The following is a 27,385-nucleotide window of genomic DNA, read 5'->3' as shown; positions in this document are numbered from 1 at the left end:
AAATAGAAAAGTTTCAAATTAGGGAAACTGACTGATAATGTTCTCACACATTCAAAATTCTCCAAACGGACCCTCATCCACTCCCAGGCATCACTCTTGTACCTTTGGTAAAATAGAATAAATAATTAGATAAAATGACATTATGAGAAATAATTGCACTTGGAATAAGATAGCTACTGAAATTATAATATCAGTTCTGGCTGTAAAATTTATTCTTTTATCATAGACATCTACTTAGGCTAGAAAATGAAAGATAAGTCCTTTTAAGAAAATCCAAATGCCATTTATCTTACAGATATATAAGTACTAGAATTGTAATTAATAGCAAACAGAAGGAATATATATTTGTTTAATACTTTGTTTTCAAGTAATTTTTCATGGATTATTCCATTTAGTCCTAGGAAGTAATCCCTATAAATATTTTATTACCTCCCAATTTTACATGAGGAGACTCTTGCAAACCCACTGTCATTTTAATAGTAAGTGAAAAAGCCTAGATTTTAAGTTACAGTTCATACTTTTCTCACTCTATTAGCTTCCTTACGTCAACATGTGATTTAAGTGTTCTTAAATTTCAAACTGTCTTCTTTTATTGGGTGTATGTTGTTAGACCTTTGGGGAAGGAAAAAGCAGTAAGAGTTCTATTGGTTATGGCAAATGTCATCAAGTGTCACTGGCCCAGAGGCTTCTGTAGTTGCGCTTTGAAAGTCATTTTTTTTTCTTAAGTTTTCATATTCTGAGTTTCAAGATGCAATTAACTGCCAGAAGTACCATTAAATTACTAAGAACTTTCAGGGGAAAGTGGAGAGTTACCATGTTTGTTAAATATGTGTATTGTGAGCCTTATTTTAATTTCTGAAATGCTACGATATGAAGAAAAAGTTTATAAAGGGGAAAATATGATGGATGTTTGATACAAAAATTCAATGTTATTACTCATAGAATATTTTTATTTGAAATTTAATTGATATTATAGGCATTTGTGAAAGAAATGCATTGTCAAACAAGGTGGATTGAATACAAATAGTACTGTCTTTAGTAAGACCTAAAACACACTGGCGGATGTCATTTATATTTCAGGAGATCCACTAGCAAAGGGGATTTGATTAGCTTCAGGAATCTAAACACAATATGGTCCTCTCCATTGTTGCCCACAGATGTAGACTGGCAGAAATACCAATTTAAGACAATTTTAATATTCTGACAGTTATGATTCAAACATCCCTTGGTAAGAATAATAGAAAATATCTAGAGCTTGGGAAGGAATGAGTTACTATACCAAATCTAAAATAAACTATTATACCTTCTTTTCATACTGTGTTTTACACTCTTAATCCTATCTTAACCCATGCCTTGGGTATTTTTTTTTTCCTGGGACTGTGATAAAATACTCAGATGAAAGCAACTTGGGGTGGGTTTATTTTCACTTACAGCTCAAGACACAGTCCATCATGATACAAAAGTCGGGGAACTAGTAGCTTAACATACCTATCAACATCACATATACTCTCAGCAAACTAGTGTCCAGCTCACTTTCTCCATTTTATTCAGCCTAGTTTCCCTTGTCCATGAGATAATCCTCTCCATAATTAAAATGGGTCTTGGAATATCAGTTGAAGTAATCGAGTTAATCTTCTGCAGGTGTGAACAAATGTCCATCTTCCAAGGGAGTCCAGATCCTGTTAGGTTGACATTTGATACTCACCATCACAGCATAGTTTTGCAAAAGTTGCATGAAAAAAAATAAAAGACATATTTTACATAATTATGTGAAAAATCACCAAATATTTAATTAATATTATACTTAAAGCATTTCTGTTTTGTCAGTGTAAATTAAGACATTTTATGTAACTAAATTATTCACTTATCAAGTTTTCAACTATCCATGAAATCCCAGAGCATGTTGAGGTGAATATTGCAATGTAAAAATGAACAAAAACAATGTGCTTATGACACTTACAATAGGAGAAAATAAGTATAGCCATCCTCTCTCTTTCTCATATGTATATGCATATATATACATAAAAATACATTAAAACCACATAGTTGATATTAACACGTTTATATGTACATAAAGCATGTTTATATATCATATCTAGTCCATAAATGTTAAAATGTGACATAAAGATATCTGAATATATCATATACTCTCTCTCTCTCTCTCTCTCTCTCTCTATATATATATATATATATATATATATATATATATATTTATACAAAGAGTGCATATATATACATATATGTATATATATATGCTTCTGTGTGTATTAACATTTGTCATTAAATTATGACAAAACTAAAAATGTTAAAGCCTTGCTGAGATACAATGAAGTATTAGAGTCTCTGTTAGACATAATGTTGGAGGAGACATTCTCTGATGAGGTTACAGATAGTAGCACTATGGATGATCCAGGGATTATGTTCTTGGGAGTCAGAAGACCCAAGTATAAAAGCCCTGCAGGGTTTGAACTCATAGAGCTGTAGGAAATGAATGGACAGCAGTAGACAGCCATCCTGTACAATATAGCCACAGGTTTGAATAGAACTTTACCATGATTTTACCCAGGTTTCAATAGGATCCCTGTAGTTACCATGTGATATGAGCAACCGATGGAAGCAGAAGGCTGTTTAGGGAAATCAAATAGACTATTCTACAGAATACAGCAGTGTCCTTGGTTAAGAAGATAGTAGCTAAGTATTGACAGTGGTAAAGTTCTAGATGTATCTTGACAAATCAAGTAAGATTTGCTGGCTATTTAAATTCACTTCATTATTCATCAATCATTGATTGAATTGTAGCTATGTTTCAGGCTCTATTCTAATTGTTAGTAGTAAAGCAGTCAGCAAAAAGAAGAAAAAAAAATAAGAAGGAAAAGTACCAGCGTCACAAATGCCTCATTAAAGGAAAAAGAAAATAAATTGGTTTACAAATTACTAAGTGTGGTAAAGTGAAATAAAGTGAAGATAAAGTGGTAAAAGCATATTCTATTCTAAATTGTAACCTACTTAAAAGTAAAGCAAAGTGAAGAAACAATGCCTTACAGTGAGCCAACAGGATTTGCCCAAGGAGTCCAACGTAGGCTAGAGGAGAGAGCAAGCAAGAAGTCAGGATCATTCTTAGATGGAGGAAAATGGAGGTGCTGTTTACTACGGTGGCAATAGTTTCGATTTAATTGCTCAAAGGTATGGGCATACAGAATTTTGATTTGCGAAAAGATATGATTCGCTACAAAATTTGTACTTAAAGCTCAAGTGAGCTTTTAGAAAAATCACAAAATGAAAATCTCACAATATTCTAAGTAGATTTAGGATTTTGTATTGGATTATACTCATATCTCCACTTGGCTACTTGTAGCTCTGTGTAGTCTGGAGACAACAGGTTGGGCACACTTAGTAGAGAGAATTTCTTATGAGCACATATTTTTCTCTCCTTTATATTGTGATGTTTTGATAAATTTCTAGTTGGGTACTTGAGACTCTGGCAAATTTAGAAAACTTTTAACTTTTATATTTGTTGAGGAGACAACTATTTCTGTCAGTTTTATTATCCTCACTCCAGGACTGGAAACTTTTATTCAAATCATAATTTTTAAATAATTGTACCTACTGGTCTGAAACAATAGCATTTTCATTTTGAACCCTTGGTGAGAGCAGATATTAAGTCACATAAAAATTAAAATATTAGAAACTTCATCTCATGCCTTCTGTTATATATTTGTACTTAATCTTTGCTTTCTGGATTGATGCTTCAATCATTGTCAATTTGAGGATTATATTTACTATCTAGTGTTTCCAGCATTTACATTTAATGAATGCATGAAACTTTTATACGGTCATGTTACGTTTTTCCTTCTTTGAATCTTCTGTTGCTCCCAAATTTCCAGAGTGCTGCATGGCAGTCCTTTTTCTTCATGAGGCAGTAACATGCATAGTGTCTGGGATTCCTGAGTATAAATGTAGAGCAGATGCACACCAGTTCTGCTCCACATGAGATGAACGACCTCAGGTTATGATTTCAACATCCTAAAAGCTAAAACCAAGGCTGCTAGCATGAATTTTAAAGATGTGGTAAAATAATACATGACTATCAAGACTGCTACTGACTTATTTCTTATGTATGCTATATTCAATAAAATTGTCTTTTTCTTTTAAAATGACTCTTTGATCTGACAAGTATTAGCATCCCTAACACCTTGACACAAACACATCCTCTCTCCTCAGTCTTTACAAGGGCTTAGTTAGTCTCTTTTCCTCTACCTTTAGCACCTCATTCTATTCTTTTCTTTGCCGTATTGGTTTTGTTAAAATAGAGATGATGACATTCTACTAATCAAATGCACTCTGGTGTCACCCTGTTTAACTAAGATGAAAGATAAAAGCTGCCCAATGGTTCACAGCTCTACAGATTCTACCCTTCTCCTCTACTGCCACTCTTACACACCACCATGCCATGCAATTCTCTTTCCCTCTCCAGCAGCATCACTACCACTGCCTGTGAACATGCAGGATGACATACTCTACCTCAGGAACCTGCCCTTAGTAATATCCTTTGCCTGTATCCTGCTTCCATAGAAATCCACTTCTCTCAATGACATTTTGTTCCAGGGTTAGTTCTTGGCAACCTTTTTAAAAACATTACAGTCTTTCCCTACCCAATATTTATTTTCCCACCTTCTCCTCCAGTTTCAATTTCTCATTGACTGTGTTAGTTTGTAATATGTGTGTTGTTTGTTCTTTACCACTGTCAAGTTCATTGAGGTAGGAAGAACATTTATTGTGCTTTGTGCTGTATCCCAGCTGGAATCATCCAGTACACTGCAGAGCTAAATACATTTATCCATTGAATGGAGAGAAAATGTCACTAGAAGAGGAAATAACAAGACTAGGTTGGCCTCGGGCATCTTTTTGACCCACTGGCCAGTGCAAGCTCTCCAATGTTAGCTATCTTTTACCTTCTCCTGTTTAACCACACATGGGCATCCTGATTGCTGTCTCATGTGGGAAAGAAGAAAAGAATGGGGGCAGGAAGGCAAGGAGAAACACACATACTAGCCCCTCCATCCTGTCCAAACAAAAAGGCAAGTTGAAGGCACCAGGGATTTGGTAATTTCTCAAATAAAGTCTAAAATGGCAACTTTCTTTTATCATGTGTAACAGCAAGAGACATGTCTACAATGTGCACTTATTGCTGTCACTGGATGACCTCTTCTTCCAGTTTTCATGGGTAACTTTCTGCTCTTCCTCTTCATATCTATATTTAAAGGTCCTTACTGTCCACTTACTAAATTAACACCACCACTTCTTTTATCACTTGTTTCTTTCCCTCCTATCATATTTTCTCCAATGACATAGCCACATGACATAGTTTTCTTCTCTTTCATGTATGTTTTATGAAGGGAAAGTTGTGTTTGTTACTATTATATTAAGTCTTTTACTTAGAGAAGTTGCTTAATGACTAATTACTAAATTGATGATATGTAGTTTGCCTTAATGTATAGGAAATATTATTTAATATTCACAAATATCAGCTTTAAAATCATACATAGACTTTAATTTCATGCATATCTTATTAGCATTATAACTTTACATAATCATTAATTCTAAGGTTATGTACTTATTAAATATAAGCAAAAATAATATACTTCATAAAGTTATTAAGTTAAAGAAAGCAATGCATATAAAGTTTGTGGCTGTGAGCAAATAGTAACTGTCAATCAGAGGATCATTTTTCTGTCCATGGAATCATAATTAGGTTAGATGACAAATTTAACCATTAAATATTCAGAACATCTTACATAACTGGTTTTTAATGTATCTTAGGAGATAAGATACATAAACAGCTTATACTAATGTTTTTATCATAGTAGCTTCATATGCATCATAACATAATATGTATTTAAAGTTAATAGTTAAATAAATTAATGTCTCTTTGTGAGAAACATTGCTTTTCTTCCCTGTAGTAAGTCAACTGACTGAATTATTCAAAGTACTGTGTACAGTCCTTCATGTCAAGTTCATGTTTGTTTGCTATAAACAACTTTGATAATTATTTCCAAGACTCTTAGTTCTTTGAAAAGGTTAAATATATAACATTTAATGAGATATTTGATCTTATGAAATATGAATTTTGTAAAATTCATCCATAGTTCTTCATGGTAGCAATAGCGATCATAGATATTTCCTATTTTATAATCTATGTTAATTATTCCTTATAGACATCTTCTTATGCAATTGATCTTATAATGTAATATAGTTTTATTATTCTAATCATTTTAATTTTTTACACTTTCTTGCCAATTAATTTTTAATCACCTAATTTCTGTATTCTTCATAATATTAGTTAACATATCTTTTATAGTTTGCTTTTGTGGACTTCTTTAACACTTTAGTCAAACTCAGATTTCTAAAACTTCTCAAATTTTAAGACAATGAACCCCAAATTAATGCATTTGTAATATCAAAATGTGATTAAGAATCTGTAGTCAGAAGTTTTCCTGTATCCTGCCTGGTCCTATGACCACTCAGACCCAAGTAAACACCCAGAGGCTTATATTATTTTTAAACTATGGCCATGGCAGGCTTCTTGCTAGGTAGCTCTTATATCCTAAATTAACCCATTTTTATAAATCTATGCCCTGCCATGTAGCTTGTGGCTTACTGGTACTTTACATCTGGCTTCTCATGATGACAGCTAGCAGTGTCTGCCCCCATCTTCTTTCTGTCTCTCTGTCTGGATTTCCCACCTGCCTCTTAGCTGCCTTGCCATAGGCCAAATGGCTTTATTTATCAACCAATCAGAGCAACACATTTTCACAGCATACAGAAACGCATCCCCCATCAAGAATCTACTCAATCATTACAAATATCTCCACCTAAAATTTCAAGTCATACACTATGTCTAAAATAGTTTTCATGGCTCTAGGTGTGTATTTAAGGTCTTATATACATTAAGAAGCACAGAGCTCCTGAGTTCACATGGAAGTCATTCTCAGCTTCAGCATTAAAACAGTAATTAAGGGCAGGCAGTTGTATGATTGTTTTGAGCTTATCCTTTGGATAGACATTATGTAAATATTTTGTTTAACTAAACTTGAGAAACATAAAAAGTACAGAATTTTTTTTTTTTGAGACAGGGTTTCTCTGTGTAGCTTTGCACCTTTCCTGGAACTCGCTTTGGAGACCAGGCTGGCCTCGAACTCACAGAGATCTGCCTGGCTCTGCCTCCCGAGTGAGAGTTCATGGGATGGTGGTTAACTCCCCCGGTTCTGAGGAAGGGACAATACCTTAGGAAATCACTGAGAATCACACACTACCTCAACATTCCTGGGCCAATACAAGGAGAGAGAAAGCCCTTAGGAAGGCATGATCTTCAGTCATCCTTAATCCAAGAGGACAGGTGCATAGGGGCAAAGACACATGAGTAGGGGTGGGGCGTGCTTCTCTGGAGAAGAAACATATCTACATCTCTGGAGGTAGTGCTCATGATATCCACACTCATTTCTTACCTTTGATGAGGCTGTCACTTCCCAGAGTACAGCATTCATCCTGTAGATTCTGTACTAGATTGACAGCAGCAACATGTTGTTCTGTGACATGGCAATCCTCTTAGAGAGGGCCTGGGTGGCCCAGATCTTTCTGAGTATGATGTAGCCAGGATTCTGACTCAGTGCATCATGGAGCATCTTGGCAGCCTCAGCCTGCACTATCTTCCCTTGCTGTTCCTGCTTTGCATTTTCCACCAAAGACAGAGCCCACTGGGCTTCCCACAGGGCCACTTGTTTGGCTTCTATAACAGCTGGGTGTGCTTGGCTAAAGCTCAGATCTGTGATAACTGCATCACTCAAGATGAGGCTGAAGTCCTTGGTGTGCTCTGCCTGCACTTTTCTGATCAAGGGTGATACCTGGGCCTACTGGGTAATCAGCTGTGAGGCAGTAAACCTGGAGATCACACTCTTGTTGACAATCAACAGCAGCACTCACTCCTAGGGGTCTACCCTAGGCTCTGGTAAATGCTGGAGGCGGGGGGCTCCTTAACTTTGAGTCAAACACCACATGCAGGGAAAAATTCACCAGCTACAGGTCTTTTGAGCCTGTAATGGAGGAGTTGTTTTAGGATCTAGCCCAAATGTCATTGATGAAAGAGTACTGGAACCAGGATATCCTGAAGTTAAGGCCTTCATCCAGGATTGTGTCCTGCTGTATGTAGCCAATCTTATTAACAAAGATGGGTCTATGATCACCTTCCAAAGTAAACATGGATTCATAGATATCATATGTCATGGCCCCCAGTAGCAGTTTCACTGCCATGACCGTGCCCCAAAGCCCCAGGGACAGGCATCCTGCTATGTCCTTCAAGTTCTGGGCCATATCTGATCATCCTGAAGGCACTGACACCAGAGGTCAGGAGATGGTGTCCACTCACTTCTATCCCACTCCAGTTTAGAGACTGTGCCCTGTACATGAGCATCAGGGACCACGGTGCTCTCCAAAAAGCACAGATTTTAAGTGAGGTATTTTCTGAATAAAATGAGTAGACAAAAATGCATATAACTTTTTCTTTTTCTGTTTTAGCTCTAGGCAAAGATAAGGATTACATGGACGAATCTGAACATGCCAACTATGACCGATCTCGTCTCCTTAATGACTTTGTTATCAAAGATAAGACTGAATCGAAGACAAAATTATCTAAGGTAATTCATACTGAATTATCTATGCACAATTTTTGTAATGTAATTTTTAAAAATTTGAACATTAGTCTATATGATTGGATTTGTGCTGGAAAAACTATAAAGACATGTAAGTTAATATGTATCTTAAAGGATTCAAGCATGAAAAGCTGTTTATTGACATAATCATTTGTATTATAAAGCAATTATTTTATTATTTAACAGATCCAAAATTACCCCTTTATTTTTTAATTTATTCTTTAATTTTTAAACATATTTTATTTCTAATTAAATATAATTATACTGTCCTCCCAATTCCTAAACCTCCTCCATGTCCCTTCATTTCCTTCTCTAATTCATGACCTCCTTTTCTTCAGTTATTCTTCTTAAACACACAGAGATATGTACACACATATAATGAGTAAGAATATAAACACAACTTTCTGAGTCTATTTAGTGTTGCTTATATGTATAGGTTTTTAAGGCTGACCACTTGGTATTGGATAATCAGAGGCCTCAGCTATGTGAAAACTGATTATTCCCTCTCATAATTGCCATTAATTGACTATAGCTCTTCATCTAGGGGTACGGTCCTGTGAGATTTCTTCCATTCACTGTGGCATGCCAAATAGCATTTCTTCACTCAAGTCTTATTCTGGCAAGTCAAAGATATAATCTTTCAGAAGATTTCCTTGTCCTTGAGTTTTACAATTGTGCTGTACCCTCTTATATGACATTCCCTGAGCCTTAGGTAGAAATCAGTCTGGACTGTGAATCCCAGAGTCAGTTGTTCTCTATACTTTGATCAGCTGTGACTTTTTGTAATGGTCTCTGTCTGCTAAAGAAAGATTTTTGATAAGGCATGAGAGTCTACACTTAGATATGGGTATAAGGATAAGTATTTGGAATGCTACTGGCTTACAAATGCAGCAGTAGTATGCTCTCTTCTGAGGTCCATAATTATGTGTATGGGATGCAATGTGATATTTCAATTCCTGTATATATTTTAATGACATAGTAATTTGAATGTCACTGTGAACATTTACCATTTATTTATTGGGAGAGCATTCAAAATTCTTTCTTATGATTATTCCGGCATATCTAGTACATTATTATTAACCGCAGTTACCCTACAGAGCCATAGAATACTGCATGTGTCTCCTATCAAACTGTGGCACTGTACCTGTCAGACATAATTATTTAAACACCAAATATAAGCCATGAAGTTATTTGTTAGTAATTCTTTTTTGGAATTAGTCCTTCATTTTTATGTTTTTCTCCACAAAGTTAACATATTAACATAGTTTTATACTATATAACTTAAAATAATTTGACTTCCAATTCCATTTATTATTAGATATAGTGACATGGACATATTAATTATACACAATGACCTTGTTATCCTTATCTGTAATTTTGAACATACTGTCTGCTTGACATAAAACATGAAATGACTTTGTGAAAATATCTATGGCATAGCAAAGCCTGAGTACATACCAGAATTTTATAGCAACTCTGAGGTTGAGATTGTAGCGTTGAAATCATATTTTCCCAACAAATAAAATAATGAAATATAATTCAGTTTTAAACCTCTTTAGTTCACTGTTTCCACCATTCCTCAAATTCAATGCTTTTGCAGATTTTCCAGGACAACTGAATGAGACAGTCTAGAACCAAATTGCTGGTGATTATTTTCATGACAGTGACTACAATTGACTTACATCTCCTCCTAGATGCTAAGATAAATACTATCTCAGAACAAGTTTACCCCCTTTTCCTGTTAAAGTGGGGTGCCTTCTATAAAGAGATGGGGAGGAATGAAGGAAAGGAGGAAAGATGAAGGGAGGGAGGGGGAAAGTGAAGGGAAGGAAATAATGTGAATATTTAATTTTGTCCAAGAAATTGCTTAAGTTTCAATAGCTCCTGCATAGGTACTACTCATGTTCTTGAACATAATTTTCTCTGTGATGCCTAGTTTGTTTAGACTACATTAATTTTCTCTTTATAAGTCACTACTAAGACACTTACAAAGAAATCTAGCTGAATTTAAATATAGCCACAGAGTCAGGAATGAGTCCAAACTTTAATATATTCCAGGTTAATTACTTTTGCAAAAATTGTTCATTAATATTTCTATGGGTTTTGTTAACATTTTTTATTAAATCGGTTGACCAATCATGGTTTCTTCACTGTGTGGCTCATGTACTTCCTTGTATCAGATAAATATTATTTGAAGTGAACTGAAAAGAACTACAAGAGAAATCCAGTGTTCCTCAATAAGCTTTTGCTATCTACTGAAAGACAAACAGTATACAACGAGTAATTAGAAAATGACATAAAAATCCAATCTGTATAGTTTACCACTCTATGATTTACCACATGGCTAACAGTTAAATCATCATCTAATTTGCTCACAAGAGTCATGCTCCAAGTACCATTTTTCATTAGGCTTGAACCTTAGAATGTTACAGTTAAAAGAATTAGGAAAACTTGAGTAAATTTCTTTGAGTATCAGACAAGAAAATAGAATAAGTTCAATGAAAAAAATAAAATAAGTAGTTCAGTAAAAGAAATATTATTCAAATGTACTACTGAATTTGTGTGACTGCCCACCTCCAACTCTTACTCTTCTATGAAAACCAGCCCCAGCTGTCTGGGTGACTCACACCTCCAGCTATCAAAGGATGTCCACTTTTATCCATTGCGTATGTGAGAATGAAACACAAATTCTATTTCATAGAAGATTTCAATTGCATAAAAGAAAGATAATGCTGAAGATTTTTCAAGGGCATAATAATATGCCTAAAAGATATCATATAGGAGATTCAAAAAGTAATCAAGTGACCTAGATTTGCATTATTTGCACTATTATCTGGGTGCTGTATCTTACAAATCTGCTGTCTTTCTTCTCATATTACTCCTAAATGATAACTTATATATGTGAACTATGTATGATGTCTCATATCTGCAATCTGAGGATTCTGGAGGCTGAGGTAGGAAAATTGTTGCAAGATTGAGGTCAGCCTATTCTACACAGTAAGTACCAGGTTAGTTAAGCCCAAATCGCAACACCATAAGGCAAGGAAAGAAAGAAGGAAGGAAAGACAGAAAGGAAGAAAGAAAGAAAGAAAGAAAGAAAGAGAGGAAGAAGGAAGGAAGGAAGGAAGGAAGGAAGGAAGGAAGGAAGGAAAGAAGCTATTTTGTATATATGTATATGTGTATGTATACATATATATGGACATAGATTTTAAGTTGCATTTTATAAAATGGTCAGTCTTCATTTTTGACTTAAAAGTACCACAAATTAATATATTCATATACATATATATATATGATAGAAACATATACAGGTTTTAATATAAAAATCTCTGCCTCACATCATGATTTACTTTGGATAGTTGTTCTGGTTTCAGTCTGTACTATGCATATTATACATAATAAGTGAAGTGCAAAGGGAGAATTTCAGATAGCAACAAACACATTTATAATGAGTCAGCAGGAAGGAGCATTAATTTGAAACGGTGACTCGTGCCTAATGCAAACTACATAGTGGCATTAGATAATAGAAAACAAATAGAGTTCTACACCAAATTAGCCATCAACCATGAACTAGGATCAGAAAAAATATTCTAAATTCTCTCTAGTACTACTGTATTATAACACAGCTGTGTTGAGTTTTTCTGATGAAAAACTAACAAAGAATCTTATAAAAATATCTGACTAGTGGCTTGGTCATTTTACAGATGAATTTCAATCTGTTTGAAATTGTATTTGTATTTGGATTTATAACTATTGTATAACATTTCTAGAGTGGTCTTGAGTCCTAATGGTAAAGATTTTGTTTTCATCACTGCTTTTGCTAATTTAACATGGTCATTTGAACATCAAAGCACCTGTAGCCTTGGCTTGAATACTTACTAGATCCCCATTTGGTGTAACTGTTCGTAAAGATTGAGATGTATGGCCTTTTGGAGGAGATGTGTCACTGCTGAGAGGCTTTGAGGTTTCAAAAGACTCGTGTCATTTCAAGTTAGTTCCTCTGCTTCCTGTTTGTGGGTCAGGCAATATGAGCTCTCAGTTGCTGCTCCAAGGCTATGCCTGCCTTGCTGCTGGTGTTTTATAACACTAGAAGCAATAGAAACATAGCTAATATATTTAATAAAAATTAAGTATACTTATAAATAACTCTTGGTTTGAGGATCCATCTTCAGAACAAGAAATTGAATTTTAAACTCCTTTCGGAGATTAAAACTTTTTACAATATTGACTTCTGATGTGATGAAGTGATAATGACAGAATAATAGGATCTATTAGGAAGACACTGTTCAAGTCTGGTACTCTAGAACAGAGAAAGATGGAAAGCACTAGACAGCTTCTATTGTCCAAGTGTTGAGATACAATCAGTGGAGAAAGCCAAAGGGCTCTGCAAACCGGAGATATCAAGTAATGTCTGAATCTGAATTCTGCTAGTATTAAGTCTTAAAACAAAATCCATATTTAACATACCAATGATGTGTGGGAGATAGGAATGTAATCCCTGTACCCTCTAATTTTGTTGAGATTTTAAAGACCCCTCTATCAAAAGGTAAAGTCTATTGAATTGATATTAAGGCTTTCTTTGATCCTAAGACTTTAACAGAAGTCATTTGATACTACCACTATGCTTTGGGTTCAAATAAAACTTGAATTTCTATTCTGTCTCTTTGGATTCTGCCTCTGTCAGGTCTACATACCAGAGATAGCCTTGAAGAGGATAAAGACCACCTATACCAGAGACTAATGATTATAGTTGTTATAATTGAGATAAAGATGTCAGAAACTCAGCAGTAACACTAAAAATGAGGAAATCCAGCTGACATTAAAAGAACTCACAAGTGGGAATGGCTTATGTACATAACCATGAAAAATATTTGGGAGTGAATTTTTCTCATCAATAGATATTAGAGATAGGTTCAAGTATTAAAGGAGAAAATGTTGACTTATAACAGTGATAAACATAGAATTAATTCTTCAGATACTGGAAAGATTAAAAAAAAGTCACTGATTTCCACAAAACACTAAAAATGCTCCTAAATTCTTGGAGCCTAGGTGTATTTCAAACAGCTTAATGTAGATCACTTTATATTTTAGGAAAATGTTTAAACTCTCTGAAATGGTTCATCTTTTCAATATTTTATTTGTAAAAGTGTTGGGCCAGAGAGACAGTTCAGCAGTAAGAGTGCTTTCTACTCCTTTTGCATTATTTAAAATTTTTTCGTGTAATATATTTTGATAAAATTTTCCTCTTTCCAAACTCTTCTGAAATACTTCCAACCTCCCTACTTACATAACTTTATGTTCCCTCTTTTTTTTCTAAAACAGAAAAACACAAAAATTTAAATCAAAACAAACAAGACAAAATGCCAAAAAAAAGCAAAACAAAACAAAAAGCCCACCAAACAAACAAACAAAACTCAAGGAGTAGATTTTGCATTGGCAAACTACGCCTGGGAATGGGGCTTGCCTTGGAGAGTTGTTAATATAAACTGTGACACTCCATTGAAGAACATCATTTTTCCTCTTTCTAGCAGGAATTAATTACAAATTGCTTCTTGGTTAGGGGTGGGATTTGTACATGTACTGTTCTTAGTGTTGGGACCTCCTCTGACTTGAACCTGTGCAAGCCTTGTGTGTACTATTACAGACTATGTGAGTTCACATGTGTGTCAGTTCTGTTGCATCTGGAAGACATTGTTTCCTTGGAGTCATCCATCTCCTCCAGCTCTTACAACTTTTTGCCTTACAACTCCTCCTTCTCATAGATCCAAGATTCTTGAGGGGAGGGGCTTGATGAAGATATCTCATTTAGGACTAAGTGCTTTGCTCCACACATGATCTAGTTGTGGGTCTATGTGTTCATTCCCATCTATTGCAGGAAGAAGCTTCCCTGATGAGGGCTGGCTTAGATATGATCTATGGATGTACAATATGCCATTAGGAGTCATTGTATTGCTATGCTTCTTTAGCAGAGTAATAGCAATAGCTTTCCCCTTAGGCCCATGATATGTTTAGTCTCAGGTTCTTGAACTTAGCAGTTTCTGGTATTGTTGCTTTTGTAGAGGACCATGGTTTCTCTACAGCACACACACTGAGAAACTAATAACCACCTGTAACTCCAGCTTCAGGTGATCTAATGCCCCTTTCTAGCCTCTGAAGGTACAAACACACCACACACACACACACACACACACACACACACACACACACACACACACCACTCATATGCACATGCAATAATAGTAATCATAATGATAAATTTAAATCTTAAATTAAGAAAAAATCCAATATTTTCACTAATTGAAATATACATTTATATTATTAGCAATAGTCAAAAAATTAGGATTAGCAGGGAAAAAATATTAATGCAAGTTTATTTTCTTTACCATGCTTGTATGGCTGAGAAATTTTAGGAAACAATTTTGTAGGACAAACAATCAAAAACATTCTCATAAATAGGCAAATGGAAGGAATTGATTTGACTGATTGGAAGTGGAATCCCAGAGAAAATGAGATGAACTGCTTTTACAATTGTTTGAGGAAAGATTTTCTTTTCCTGGTTTATCGGTGTAACAAATACTGTAAACTGTTGACAGTAAGGTCCTATGGAACAAGAGTTCTTCTTTCCTTCAAATAGCCATGCTTTGTGCAGCCTCCAAGGCTTCTATGAGAGGACAATAGTCAGAGAACATCTGGAGTTAGGCTTGGTTAGAAGAATCAAGTACATGTAGTAGAGGCCATGGCTTCCTGGCAAGTGCTTGTTCTTAACTCTGACACTGGGGATGCAGAAGTTGACTGGTGAAGTTGCCAACTATGAATCTGGAACCATGAATATATTTCCCTAAATATGACTTCTCCTTTGAAAGGGTGTTGAATATCAAATCAGGCAGGAGAGGGGTTATAGACAGGAAACTCTCGACATGAATATTTTAGCAGTTCATTAAAATTGGATCACACGGCCATTCAGTTTGACTAGATCAAGTGCCATGGGCAGATGGTGTTCATCATTTACTCAACTAATAATATGGGTAATTTTCTGTAAGAGTGGAGACACTGATCATTTTATCAAGGAGGTAAGAAAGATAGAGCTTCTGTAGATTTTGATACGGTGCCTTTCATGTGGACATTGCTAAAAACTTCATTTTCATAAATGACTCTCAGCCTATAAATTGTGTACAGTTCTTAATTTTCTGAACTTACTACTATACAATGCTATATGATATTATTGACACTGCAGTTTTTCCAGAATTGTATCAATGTGTGATTTAGATTACAAGATGAGTAACCATTTGACTGCATGTGGCTTCTGTCTTCCTTCCTTCTTTTTTCTTTCTCTTGTTCTTTCTTTCCCTCTTATTTACTTAATTGTATATTAGTAGAAGAGATTAATTCTTGTGCTTTGCTATGGAAGCTTTCTACCATTAGACTATATATGCCTAATCCTCATTTCCATGTTTATCTTGAGACATAGTCTCACTAACTTGCCAAGGCTAGTTTTCAACACGCCTGTATTCTAGGCAGTCCTTAAATTTTGATTTTTCTGCATCAGTTTCCCAGGTATCTATAAGCACGGGCTTGCTCTATCTTCCTTGGCTATGTAGATGCTTTAATTGACAGCATTATGGTTGACATAAAACATAGAAATCCTTGTATACATATGGTTTGCAATGTCATGAATTCAAAAATTCACGAATAAGGAATTTCAGTAAAGAAAATTACAATTTCAGTGAACATATGAACGGTATGTTTCCTTTTCAATAGACTTATTTATTTTTATGAGTGTTAGGTTTGGCTTTCATATCTCTATGTGTACCACATGTGAGATGGTTACCCACAGAGGCCAAAAGAGGGCATTGGATCATCTGTAACCAGAGGTACAGGTGATTATAGCCACCAAATGGGTGCTGGGAACCAATTAAACCAGGTTCTATCTGGGAGACACAAGTGTTCCTAACCTCTGAGCCATCTTTCCAATTGCAAGATTCTTTTCTTGTCACTATATTCCCTATATACTATAGTATAACAACTTTTCTGGCACTGATATTCTGTTCAATGCTATAAGTAGGTTGGCAAGCATGTGGGAAATATGCTTAAGCTACATGAAAACTCTCACTTTTAAAAATCACCACTTTTATAAAGAAATTTGAGCATGTGTTAATAGGACAGCCCTAGCAGTGCTAGAGCTATCCCCCCTAATACTGAGGAATAACTTACTAAGAGGGTAGATTCTGTTTACATTATCAGTCAGTTTCTAAAAGATACACTTAAAATTTCCTCAATTTTACCTTTGAAGTAATTTTCTTTTATATTTAATGATATTACTGTGATAAATAGTATTCTTAGCACATAATTTTTATATTGTATATGGAATAAGCATGAAATCATTGATTTTTTTGCCAAGGATATTAAACTTCACTTCTTGACTTATGTTAATAAACCCCTTTCCAGCAACATAACGGATACCTAATATCATAAACGTCATTTAATCTTTCAGAAACTGCATTTAATACTGAGAAGGACTTTATTATCCCCATGTAACCACTGGACATACCTTCTGTTTTGGACAATTTAATTTCATTAATCTTGGAACCTTCTCTAATAAGAAGTGAAGGCTTATTCTATAGTAACTAATTGCTAGTGTAGATTTTTCTAGCTCTACTATAAAGTAGTTCGCATTCTCTCTACATTTGCATGGATAGCAATGTGTGGTTTGTTCTTTCTCTCTTTCTCTCTCTCTCTCTCTCTCTCTCTCTCTCTCTCTCTCTCTCTCTCTCTCTCTCTCTCTCTCTGTTGTATGTTTGTATGCATATATATAAAATAAAAGGAACATTCCAAATCAGCAACAAAGTTTTTAACTTTCAGAGCATGTTGTAATATGTTAACAACAGCTGGGAAGGGGTTAAATGTTTTTAGACACAACTTAAAATGAAATGAACTACTGAAAAGCTAAATAGTTAATGAACTAAAAATGAATACATTAAAGGAAAATAGTAATTTTTTTAAAAAATAGTGGAATAGAAAATAGCCTTTGACCCTGAAAAAACAGTTGATAGTTTAGATATTAAACACATAGTACTGTTAAAATTATGTTTGAGTGACAGAAATGAGCTTAAGATTTAGTGATAAGCTGATATGATAGAATACACATGTCGGATCAATGGCTATATTCTTAATATTCAAATATATAAAATATAAATGTGAGAGTAAAAATATCTGCAAAGCAATTTAATATTGTCATTTAAATTTATTAGTATTACTGATAATGTCAGAAATGCAAAGATGGTCAATGAATTTTAATTAAATTAGAAAAGAGCTTAAAGCATGACAAAATCAGTGCTAAACTACATACCAAAATCTGCCAGTTTTCTTCATGGTTAGATGTGTATATTGAGTCAAATTTTCTGGGAAATGAGTTGGTGATGATAGGGAGTTTAAAGTAATAAGTAAATGCATTCAAATAAGCTTGCACTTTGAGTTCTATGAAATTATCTTCAAAATATAATTAGATGTTTGCCCAAATAATCATGTTTAAGATGTTTCTTTCACTTTAAAGGGGAGACACTTGAACACTCAAAGTTAATGACATCATTAAAAATAATAATACATTCAATCAAAGCCCCCCAAGCACTTAGTGATTATAGAAATTGATTGCCATTATGATCCTATAATAAAAATATAGCTCTAAAACCAACACATGAAGCATGAGGCCAATAATGTAAAAATATTTCACTTTTCCCTTTTGTTCCTGACAAAATTAAATGACCTAAAGATTACTACATGTAACTTTCTATTCAAGCCATGTGTGTTATCATATTCCTGTTGTCAATTAGAAATATTACTCAGCTAATAAATAATTGGAGTAATGGATCTAGGTGTTTAAAAAAATCTGCTTCCATAAGGCTTGTTTTCCAGTTTACAACACAGGAAAGGTGACAGGGATATAGAACTCTTCATCCAGTAAGTTTGGGAGGAATGTTTGTGTACCTTCCCCTGGTATGCAGACTTCCACTGACTACCTTCTATTTCCCAACTACTTTCATGTCTTCCTTGTTTTTCCTTTTCTTTCTCTTTTTTTCCCACAGCTTTTTATTTCGGATGTTTGTATAAAGCACGAGGAGGAGGTTATTGACTGGACTATGGGTGACACTGAGGTGGTTACCCCAGAGCAGAGAAATAACATTCCTCTCCTGAAAGCCAGTACCTACAACAGTTCCTCAGAGAGGGATGGGCCTATTGACATTGAGCTGCTCAATCCGTAACAGAATGTTTGAGGGGTCCAGAACTGTGCAGGTCTTATACTGGGATCGACAGCTGCTGTATGTTCATGACTAATATCCAAGTCAAATACCCAAAAAATATCCATACTGATTTTCCCAATCCTCTGAATGTAGACGAATTTCTAAGCGGTCGAAATTAAATAAAAAACACGGAGCCAAATATAGGGGTGGACACCTTAAAGATTAGGGAAATAGGAAGAGCCACCAGCTATCTTACCTCACCAGCTCTGCAGCTTCCAAATGCCACAACTTCCTGTCTACCCAGGCTTTTATTGCCTTACTGTTCTACCCTCTCATTGGCTCTCAGCCCAGCTACCTTACTTCATTGTCACTGCCTGTCTGTACAGACCTCCAGGTCTCTATGGTTGGTACTAGGATTAAAGGCATGTGTCACCACGCTTGGCTCTGTTCCCTAGTGTGGCCTTGAACACACAGAGACCCTGCCTGCCAAGTGATTGGATTAAGGGCATGTGCTACCACTGCCTGACTTCTGTGTTTACTTAAAAAGACTTGCTATTTCCTCTGATCTCCAGGCAAACTTTATTTATTAATATACAAATAAAATATCACCACATCTGAATCTGAAAGTCTTTCCACTCCCTCTTCCATCACTTCCCCAGTAATGGGCAACCAACAGTCACTTTGACCAGTCCTGAGTCTGTGTTAATCTCCATTCACTAAAAATTACATATATATATATATATATATATATATATATATATATATATATATATATATATATATTTGCTGAGAGCTGAGACCAGCACTAGTTCATGTGTATAGAGATAAAAACAATTTGACTATTTGCCTATTTAGCAAAACAGCAATGGTAGATTTTCCACTAAAGCTCATGACTTCCCAGCCATATGTTTCTGACTAAGATGTACAGTATCAGGCATCAGTTTCTTCCTAGGGACACATCACTCATTTGTTGTTTGGTTTTTGTGTATTTTTTTCCACAAGTGCAGCAGAGTTCATATGGTGGAGAGATCTTCTGCCTAAGTTAAAGGGAACTTTAACTATGAAATGACAGCTACAATAATTTGTGTAGAAATTTCACTGACATTGATTTCAGTTATCTATCATTTGTTGCTAAACAGACTGAAATAAAATCAAATTTGCTATTTCACCAACCTGCAAGAAGATTAATTTGTAAACATGATGATCAATTTAAGGCCATATCCAATAACTGTTGCTCCTTGGATTCTATGTCTTGTCAGTTCTAACTCTAAGCTGGCCCAAAGAGGATTTTTGACAAAAATAAATGCAATCTTCCATTAAATCTCATCAAGTAAATTCTAATCAGTTGGAAAAAAATGGTGGATTTTGTTTGTGTTTAGGTAACAGTTAATTCTGTTACACTTGTACTATAGTACATCAACCTGGAGCCAATAGAACGCAATGGGACATTTCACGGGTATGGGATTTTTCAGAAACCATAAAGTTTCTATTGTATTTTGCTTTTTTGTTTGTTTGTTTGTTTGTTTGTTTTTGAGATAGGGTTTCTCTGTGTAGCCCTGGATGTCTTAAAACTAACTATGTAGACCAGGATGGCCTTGAACTCACAGAGATGCTCCCTTCTATGCCTCCTGAGTGCTGGGATCAGAGGTGTGCACCACCATTGCCCAGCATGTACTTTTCTCAATTGAATAAAAGGACAAGGGATTTTCATATAAGTGCTTAAAAACAAAAGGAAGTACTTTTAAATTCCACTAAGCTACCAAAAAATATAGCTAGGCTCACCAATAAAGAAGGCCACTCAAGGTGGTGGCACACGCCTTAAATCCCAGCACTTGGGAGGCAGAGCCAGTTGGATCTCTGTGAGTTCAAGGCCACCCTGGGCTACAGAGTGAGTTCCAGGAAAGACGCAAAGCTACACAGAGAAACCCTGTCTCCAAAAACCAAAAAAATAAAGGTCACCCTGCCAGACCTCTATTATTTAAACTAAAAATATCTCCCACATTTTGTGTCAATCTATTCAGCTCATTCAAATACCATATGTAATGGATTATTTAAAATTGACAGTAAAATCATCAAAATGTCACTGGCATTATAGGATTAAATGTCACTTAGATGAATCATACATCGACACTATTAACCAATGACACACGAGGCAACCCCGTACTGCACTTCAGCCACCCCCTAAAATAAATTAATAGAAAGCAATGCAGAATTTCTTATAAAGAGAGGCATTGTCTCTTCCTCTAAAGTCATTATGCATATCCAGGCATTTAAAGAGTTGCCTTAAAACCCTCCAGTCAAATGCTTTGTGCAGCATTCACGATGTAAGACTCCAGCTAATGGATCAAGCAGGCGGTGGAAGGCAGAACTTTCAGCTGTCATGCTGAAAAGTGCTTTAAAGAAGAAGACTGTCATTTGAGACGGTTGTCAGCAGTGAAGGGTTCCAGATGCAGCTGAACCCAGAATTCTGACGGTGGTATGTTTAAAAGTGACTCGATCTAGGAATTTTGTGCTGCTTTTCTGTTTGCTTAAGCGTGCATGGGGAAGCCAATTAAGAATAGCAGATATTGATTTTCAAATTGAGAATGGAGAAGTTTTAAATTTTTATGATGCTTGAAATGTATCTGATAAAATGGAATAGTGTGATCTAAAGGTGTATTTGACAATCACCTGTCTTTATCTTGCATGCCAAACAATTATCATCTCTCTGTGAAGTTGTGGTTGTGCTTAAATGTATGATTATTGTTTTCACTGGAAAAGCTGTTCACAAATTCTACCTGTTGTAGTCATAGATTTGGAATTATGTAAAGCATAACATTTTTAAAGATAAATATTTTCTGGTCATTCTTAAGGCATAGGTTCATACATGATTTCTTGATTAATATCAAAGTACAAAGTCTAAGAAGAAATGCTTTAAGGAAAGAAAACTGAGCATTAAATCTTGAACTAAACATATGACCTGACTGAATTTCTCAAGCAGGCTAGCTAGTAAGTGGCATGTTTTCCATCTGCTGTCTTTAGTTTCCTGGCTTTTAAAAGATTTTTAAAGTACTTACCCTTTCCCCAGGCTTTGTTTTCATTTCTTCCTTTAAAAATATGAAATAACCCCATCTGGAAATCAGAAAGTCAAAGTCTCTATCTGCACTCAGAGTCAGATTACTTTAAATAAGTAGTCACTGGTAAGGAAGGAAGTGGTCATTTTTAGTGAAAACAAGTGTTTAAAAGATTCCTTGTGTGGTATTTACCATAACAATCAGTGACCAGGAAAAGGATATGCAAATGTATTCGCTGTAAACTAATTCTGCAAAGGGAATATTTAGAATTCACATCATAAATGGATTTACTACATTAAGAACGCAACAGAAAAACATAGTCTGTGCCCCATCATGTTATGCTGAAAATATTTGGCTTTGGTTCTTCATCAGATAAAGTAGAAACTCTTTTATATTGAATAAATAAAAATGAAAGGAGAAAAGAGTAAAATACTTTTAATATAGTACTTAGTCTAAAGTCTGTTATATTGTGCAAATTCAAAATATATTTTGCTTCTCTCTTGTCCACACTTTTATTTTCTCTCTATCTGGGAACTATTTATACTTGTTTAGTAATATTGTTCTTTTGTGTTTTATTACATGTGTTTAGAGAATACAAATCATATAACTTAGGCATTTGGGGTCCACTCCTTATTATCAATAATTACCTTGCTCTCTTCTCTGTAGTCCTATCCTTTAGTAATGCTCAGTGAAATACACATATCTTATAGAAAATTGTAAGTGTGAAAATACACTGATTTCTCTTTAAACAAGGTAAATAAAATTATTATACGAGGAATATATCTAGGAGACAGCAGGTCTAATAACTCAATTCATTGTTTGAATCACCCTGAAAAAATAAGAAATGCAGATTTTTTTTAATTCTCATTCCTCATCTTAACTAATTTAACATCAGCTAAAAGTAGAAAAATAGCTTTATATTTGAGGATATTTTTCAGAGAAAAATGTAAGTTGCATAATTAAAGCTGATATGCATAAGAAATGTTTCACTTTCCTAAAAACAGAAATATCACTAATTTCAGATTCAAATATAATTTTTTTCCTTTGGCATTTCTTCCTCAAAAAAAGGAAGAAGAAGAAGTGAGATTACATTTGATGATATTTCAGACTCACTTCTCACATTCTAAGAAATTTGGGCTACAGCAAGCTTTAAAATATTCATGCTTCTTTTTCTAAATAGATACCTTGTAAAAGAGGTTGGCGAACTTGTGAATATCAAAATTACCTGTAGGAATTGTTTTTTAAAAAAATGACAGCTTCTTATAGCATTAGGTTCTACTGAGGCCCCAAAATTTGCAGCTTTAACAGGTGTCCAGGTGATGCTGAAGCTGTTGCTTTGGGTACCATATTTGAGAGCCATTATCCTACAGCTCCAGCCCACTATATGTGCCAGATTGCACGTGGCCATCCATTGATAAAAAGAACATGCAAAGTCCTTTCACTTGCAAAGCTTTAAGCACAATGAAAGATTAAGAAAATAAACAGGCAAGTCACTGCATGCGCATGTTTACAGGTTGTTAAGTCACTGCAGGGATGTAGAAAGGCCACCACCCTGCAGAAGCAACTTATCAAAAGGTGGATGTTGTGCATGAGGAGTGGCAGGTGAGAGGTCAATATGGGGAGAAATGGAGTGACTGGCATCAAAGCAGGAGAGGAGCCTTGATGAGGCCTTGAAAGTCCTCTACATTGGTCTATGCAAGGAGAACACAGAGAATGAGCATTGACCCCGCCTCTCCCAAGATGAGAGCAGAAGAGGCACTCAGGCATGGCACTTCAGGGGTCTGTGATGGGACTGAGATGTGCTTCGGAGTCTAACAATTTTGAAGAGGTATGTGTTCATAAGGTGGCTCTGCCCCTGAGAGTGGAGGTGGGATGACCTTGTAATAATCCAAGTGGAAGATGGGAGTAGTTTGACCAGATGTATGGGGTGAACATAGAATTTTGTAACATTAAAAGGTAGACACTGCTCAGACATATAAAAACAGAGGTGACATTATGAAAAATAGCATTATGCTGATTACTTTATGATAAAGAAATAAGGAGTTAAAAAGAGGTTAGAAAACAAAATTAAGATCATTTGTGTGATAGAGATCAGCAATAATAACTGGGATATGGGACTTTCCTTGTTTTTGTTTATAGCAGTAAAAAATATATATAAGTTTACACTTGGAAATCTATAAATCTAAATATTTCATAGACTTTGAGGTAAAAATCTCAAGTTAAATTGTTAGTTGGTGTGTGTGTGTGTGTGTGTGTGTATACATGGCAGGGATGAATGAGATATAATGGATATAAACTGTGTATAATGGAGTTGATATCCTCAAAAGGCTTTTAGTTTATTGGAGACAAAAACAAACAAAAAGGTGCTTTAAGGAATAGCACTTAAATGCTAGAGTGAATAGGAATTATGCTTTCTATTCCTTCCAAGTCCTTTCAGATGTAAATTGCTGCTATCACAACCACCCTGTGCACAGGCCTTGAGTAGTCCTATCCTGACTTGTTCCCTGGTACTTTACACATGGAGTCCTCTCAGGCTAGGAAAGCTCACACATGCTCTGCTCTCCCTGCTCTTCTCCTCACTTCTCTAGGACTCAAGTCACTTGTCACTTCTGAACCAAGTTTTCTAAGACAGTCATTTCGTCTTTGCTGTCATAGCACGTGAACTCTCCTTCTCCCCTCACAGTGGAACACATCTCACCAAATTATAACATGCTCTCCTTGCTTCCTCCTTGACTAAATTATTCTCTTAAAGGAGCAGCACCATGGAGCATTTTTCATTGCAGTTATCTGAACCCCTTGCACAGGCAGAGCTGACTCACAACAGGAAGGCGGGATGAACTTGTTAAAGGAGTGCATTACTAAAAGAAGGGACCTGTAAAACACTGTAGTTTGAGGTCACATAGAACCACTAGTGTGGGCTTCAAGGGTGTGGTTAAAAAGCTCATTTTTAAAAATAGACACGGTTTAAATTTAATGTTCTGCTAGAAGTGTGTATTAATTAAATGATTAGAGGAATTAAGAAGAATGTAAAAACAAGCGTATCAAAGGCATCACTGTGGAACAGAGCAAAGAATAATTTAGTAAAATCTACATCATCATTTGGTGGGAAATAAATAAATGACAGATAGATATCCAGTTATACAAATGTGTGTGTATGTATGTGTGTATGTATCCATAAAACTGTTTCAGCTACTGTAAAGTGTAGTGGGACATGGTGATCATGTCCCTCAAGTGATCTGATGGCACAATAGAGAAAATATAAGTATACAAAATTGTGGCGTTCCCTACTTCTGGAAAATACCATACTAAGAGCAATAAGACTTCTTCAAGGAATTCCCTGGCCCCTTCACATGAAATCTGAAAAAAAAAAAAAAAAAACCCTGTGGCTGAATGATGACATAAATATTGGTGCTTCCTCTTGTTTACTCCAGCACTGTTCCTTAACTGCTCTCTTACCATACTCTGTGCCAGCCAATCAGAATTCTCCATCCCTTAGGCCCAGCCATTAAAATTACACCTGTTCTTACAGAAAACCACAGTTCCTTTCCAAAAATCAAGTAGTTTACAGTCTCTGGTAACTCCGTTTCCGGGGGCTCAGAGAACCTCTTCTGGCCTCTGTGGGCACCTGCACTCACATCCTCCTGCTTTCACACAGACACATTGACAAATAAGAAAGTTTTGACAGCTGCATCTGGGTTTCCAGACCAACCATTCACAGAAACTTTTTCTAGGTCTTGGTGTGGCAAATACTTGAAGACATTTTGCTCCATGAACACAATAGTCTTTGAAACTAGGAAGAAACTACAGTTGTCTAGTTTAAATTTGATTCCCTTCTCTTGGAAGAGAAAGAGTTCTGACAGAAATCTGTGGCATTCTGTACACTAAGAGCAGACTTCATAAACACTGCATGCAATCTTTGTTGCATGTTATTTATCACATACACTGTACGTGCATATGCATGCAGTTGATTCTGTGGTCTTGGAGACAAAGTAGACTACTGTTGTCTCATAATTGCAGTTACTTCTGAGATATTTTTCTCAAACTCCTTTCCTCCCCTCTTCTTTCCTCCCTCCACTCTTCTTCTCTCTGTTGTCCTCTATCTCCCCTCTTTCTTTGACGCTAAGGATGGAATCCACGATCTTTCACAGGCTAGGCATATAAATCACCACTGAACTATGTCCCCAAGACTGCCCATTATGTTCATTACCAGAACATAGCTGGAAATAACAGAAAGTTCAGTGTGACATTGCTAGAACATAGGAAAGTGTTTGAATCTGGAGGAATAGCATACGACAAGGTACTGAGTTGAAGTGTATATGTACTGAGTTGAGAACGTATATGTGCCTTACCAGAGCAAGAGGCATCCCTTGCTGTAGCACACGCAATGAAGAGAAGTGAGCAGGAACAAGACAGTAGGTATGAAGAAAATATGGGGTGGTGTAGGAAGTTGTGTTTGGGAACACATCCTGCTTCATACCCATAGTCACAGACTTGTAGCATTCCTTAAAGTCACAAAGTCCTCTCAACTCTGAGCTATTTCCAGTCAGATGACCCTGTGCTGCTTACTTACATGACAAAATGGACCTTCAGTTTAGACAATGCATCAGGTTGATTCTGAAGAGCTCATATTAGTGAAGAGGATCAGTTGTACATAAAACACAAAGTGTTAGTCTGTGGTCTTTAATGTACCTGACAGTATTGTAGTAAGAAAAGGGTTAAAAATTAAAGCACCTCAAAGATTAATTGCGAAATTACTGTTTGCTAATTCATGTAGTTCTGTACTAGATATGATTTTTATCACATTCATGAGCGTAAATCTTCCTGTGAAACTTGTTATCCTTAAGAACATGGACCCCTAAGCTATGATGTCTTAAATCCTGACATTACCTTTTGTGCTTAGTTATGGAGCTGGTGAAATGTCTCAAGTGAGTTAGAGTACGAGGGTCTGAGTTAAAATCTCATAAAGAGCAGGGAATATTTACCATCCTTCCTGCAGGATCACTAAAATACCTTATATTAAATAAGGTGGGGAGTGATAGAATGCAATATTTAGCATCCTCATCTGGCCCCTGGAAGCCTGTGTATTCAGGCATGCCTGGAGCACCCGACCTTGTGCACAATCCACATGTACCCCACTCTTATATGCACGCGTATACTCACAATAACACATGTGAAGTGAATAAAATAAAATAGAAACAGAAAAGTATTCACATTCCTATAATTAAAATGTCAGTGATTCCAGAGGTTAATATTGTCCAAGAATGAAGTGATAGTGCATGGCAGCTGTCCTTCCCACAGATCATCTGACTGTGTGAGGAAGGGAATGAAATCAGGGATAAGGAAAGAAGAGACAGAAGGAGAAAATAGATGCTGCAAATGTTTGCAGGAAATA

General features: G+C 35.6%; 1 protein-coding gene and 1 pseudogene across 5 annotated transcripts in view; one reads left to right on the top strand and one right to left on the bottom strand.

The window, feature by feature from the left end:
* The window catches only part of Ano3 (anoctamin 3), a 245,044-nt gene that overhangs the window by 72,881 nt on the left and 144,778 nt on the right, over positions 1-27,385 (top strand). For 3 of the 5 annotated variants that reach the window (XM_052726591.1, XM_052726589.1, XM_052726590.1), the window contains exon 4: positions 8,572-8,690. In XM_052726591.1, the coding sequence (XP_052582551.1) occupies positions 8,572-8,690 (119 nt within the window). Of the gene's footprint in view, positions 1-8,571; positions 8,691-21,170; positions 21,417-27,385 lie in introns of those variants that run through there. The other 2 variants (XM_052726593.1, XM_052726592.1) reach the window with 2 other exon arrangements.
* LOC128102638 (prohibitin-2-like) lies at positions 7,495-8,367 on the bottom strand (annotated as a pseudogene).

This window comes from Peromyscus californicus, unplaced genomic scaffold, assembly GCF_007827085.1.
Source record: "Peromyscus californicus insignis strain IS unplaced genomic scaffold, ASM782708v3 Scaffold_7__1_contigs__length_154581171, whole genome shotgun sequence".
NCBI classification, from domain to species: domain Eukaryota; kingdom Metazoa; phylum Chordata; class Mammalia; order Rodentia; family Cricetidae; genus Peromyscus; species Peromyscus californicus.
The sequence above is the reverse complement of the archived record's forward strand: the minus strand, read 5'-3'. Positions and strand labels throughout refer to the sequence as shown.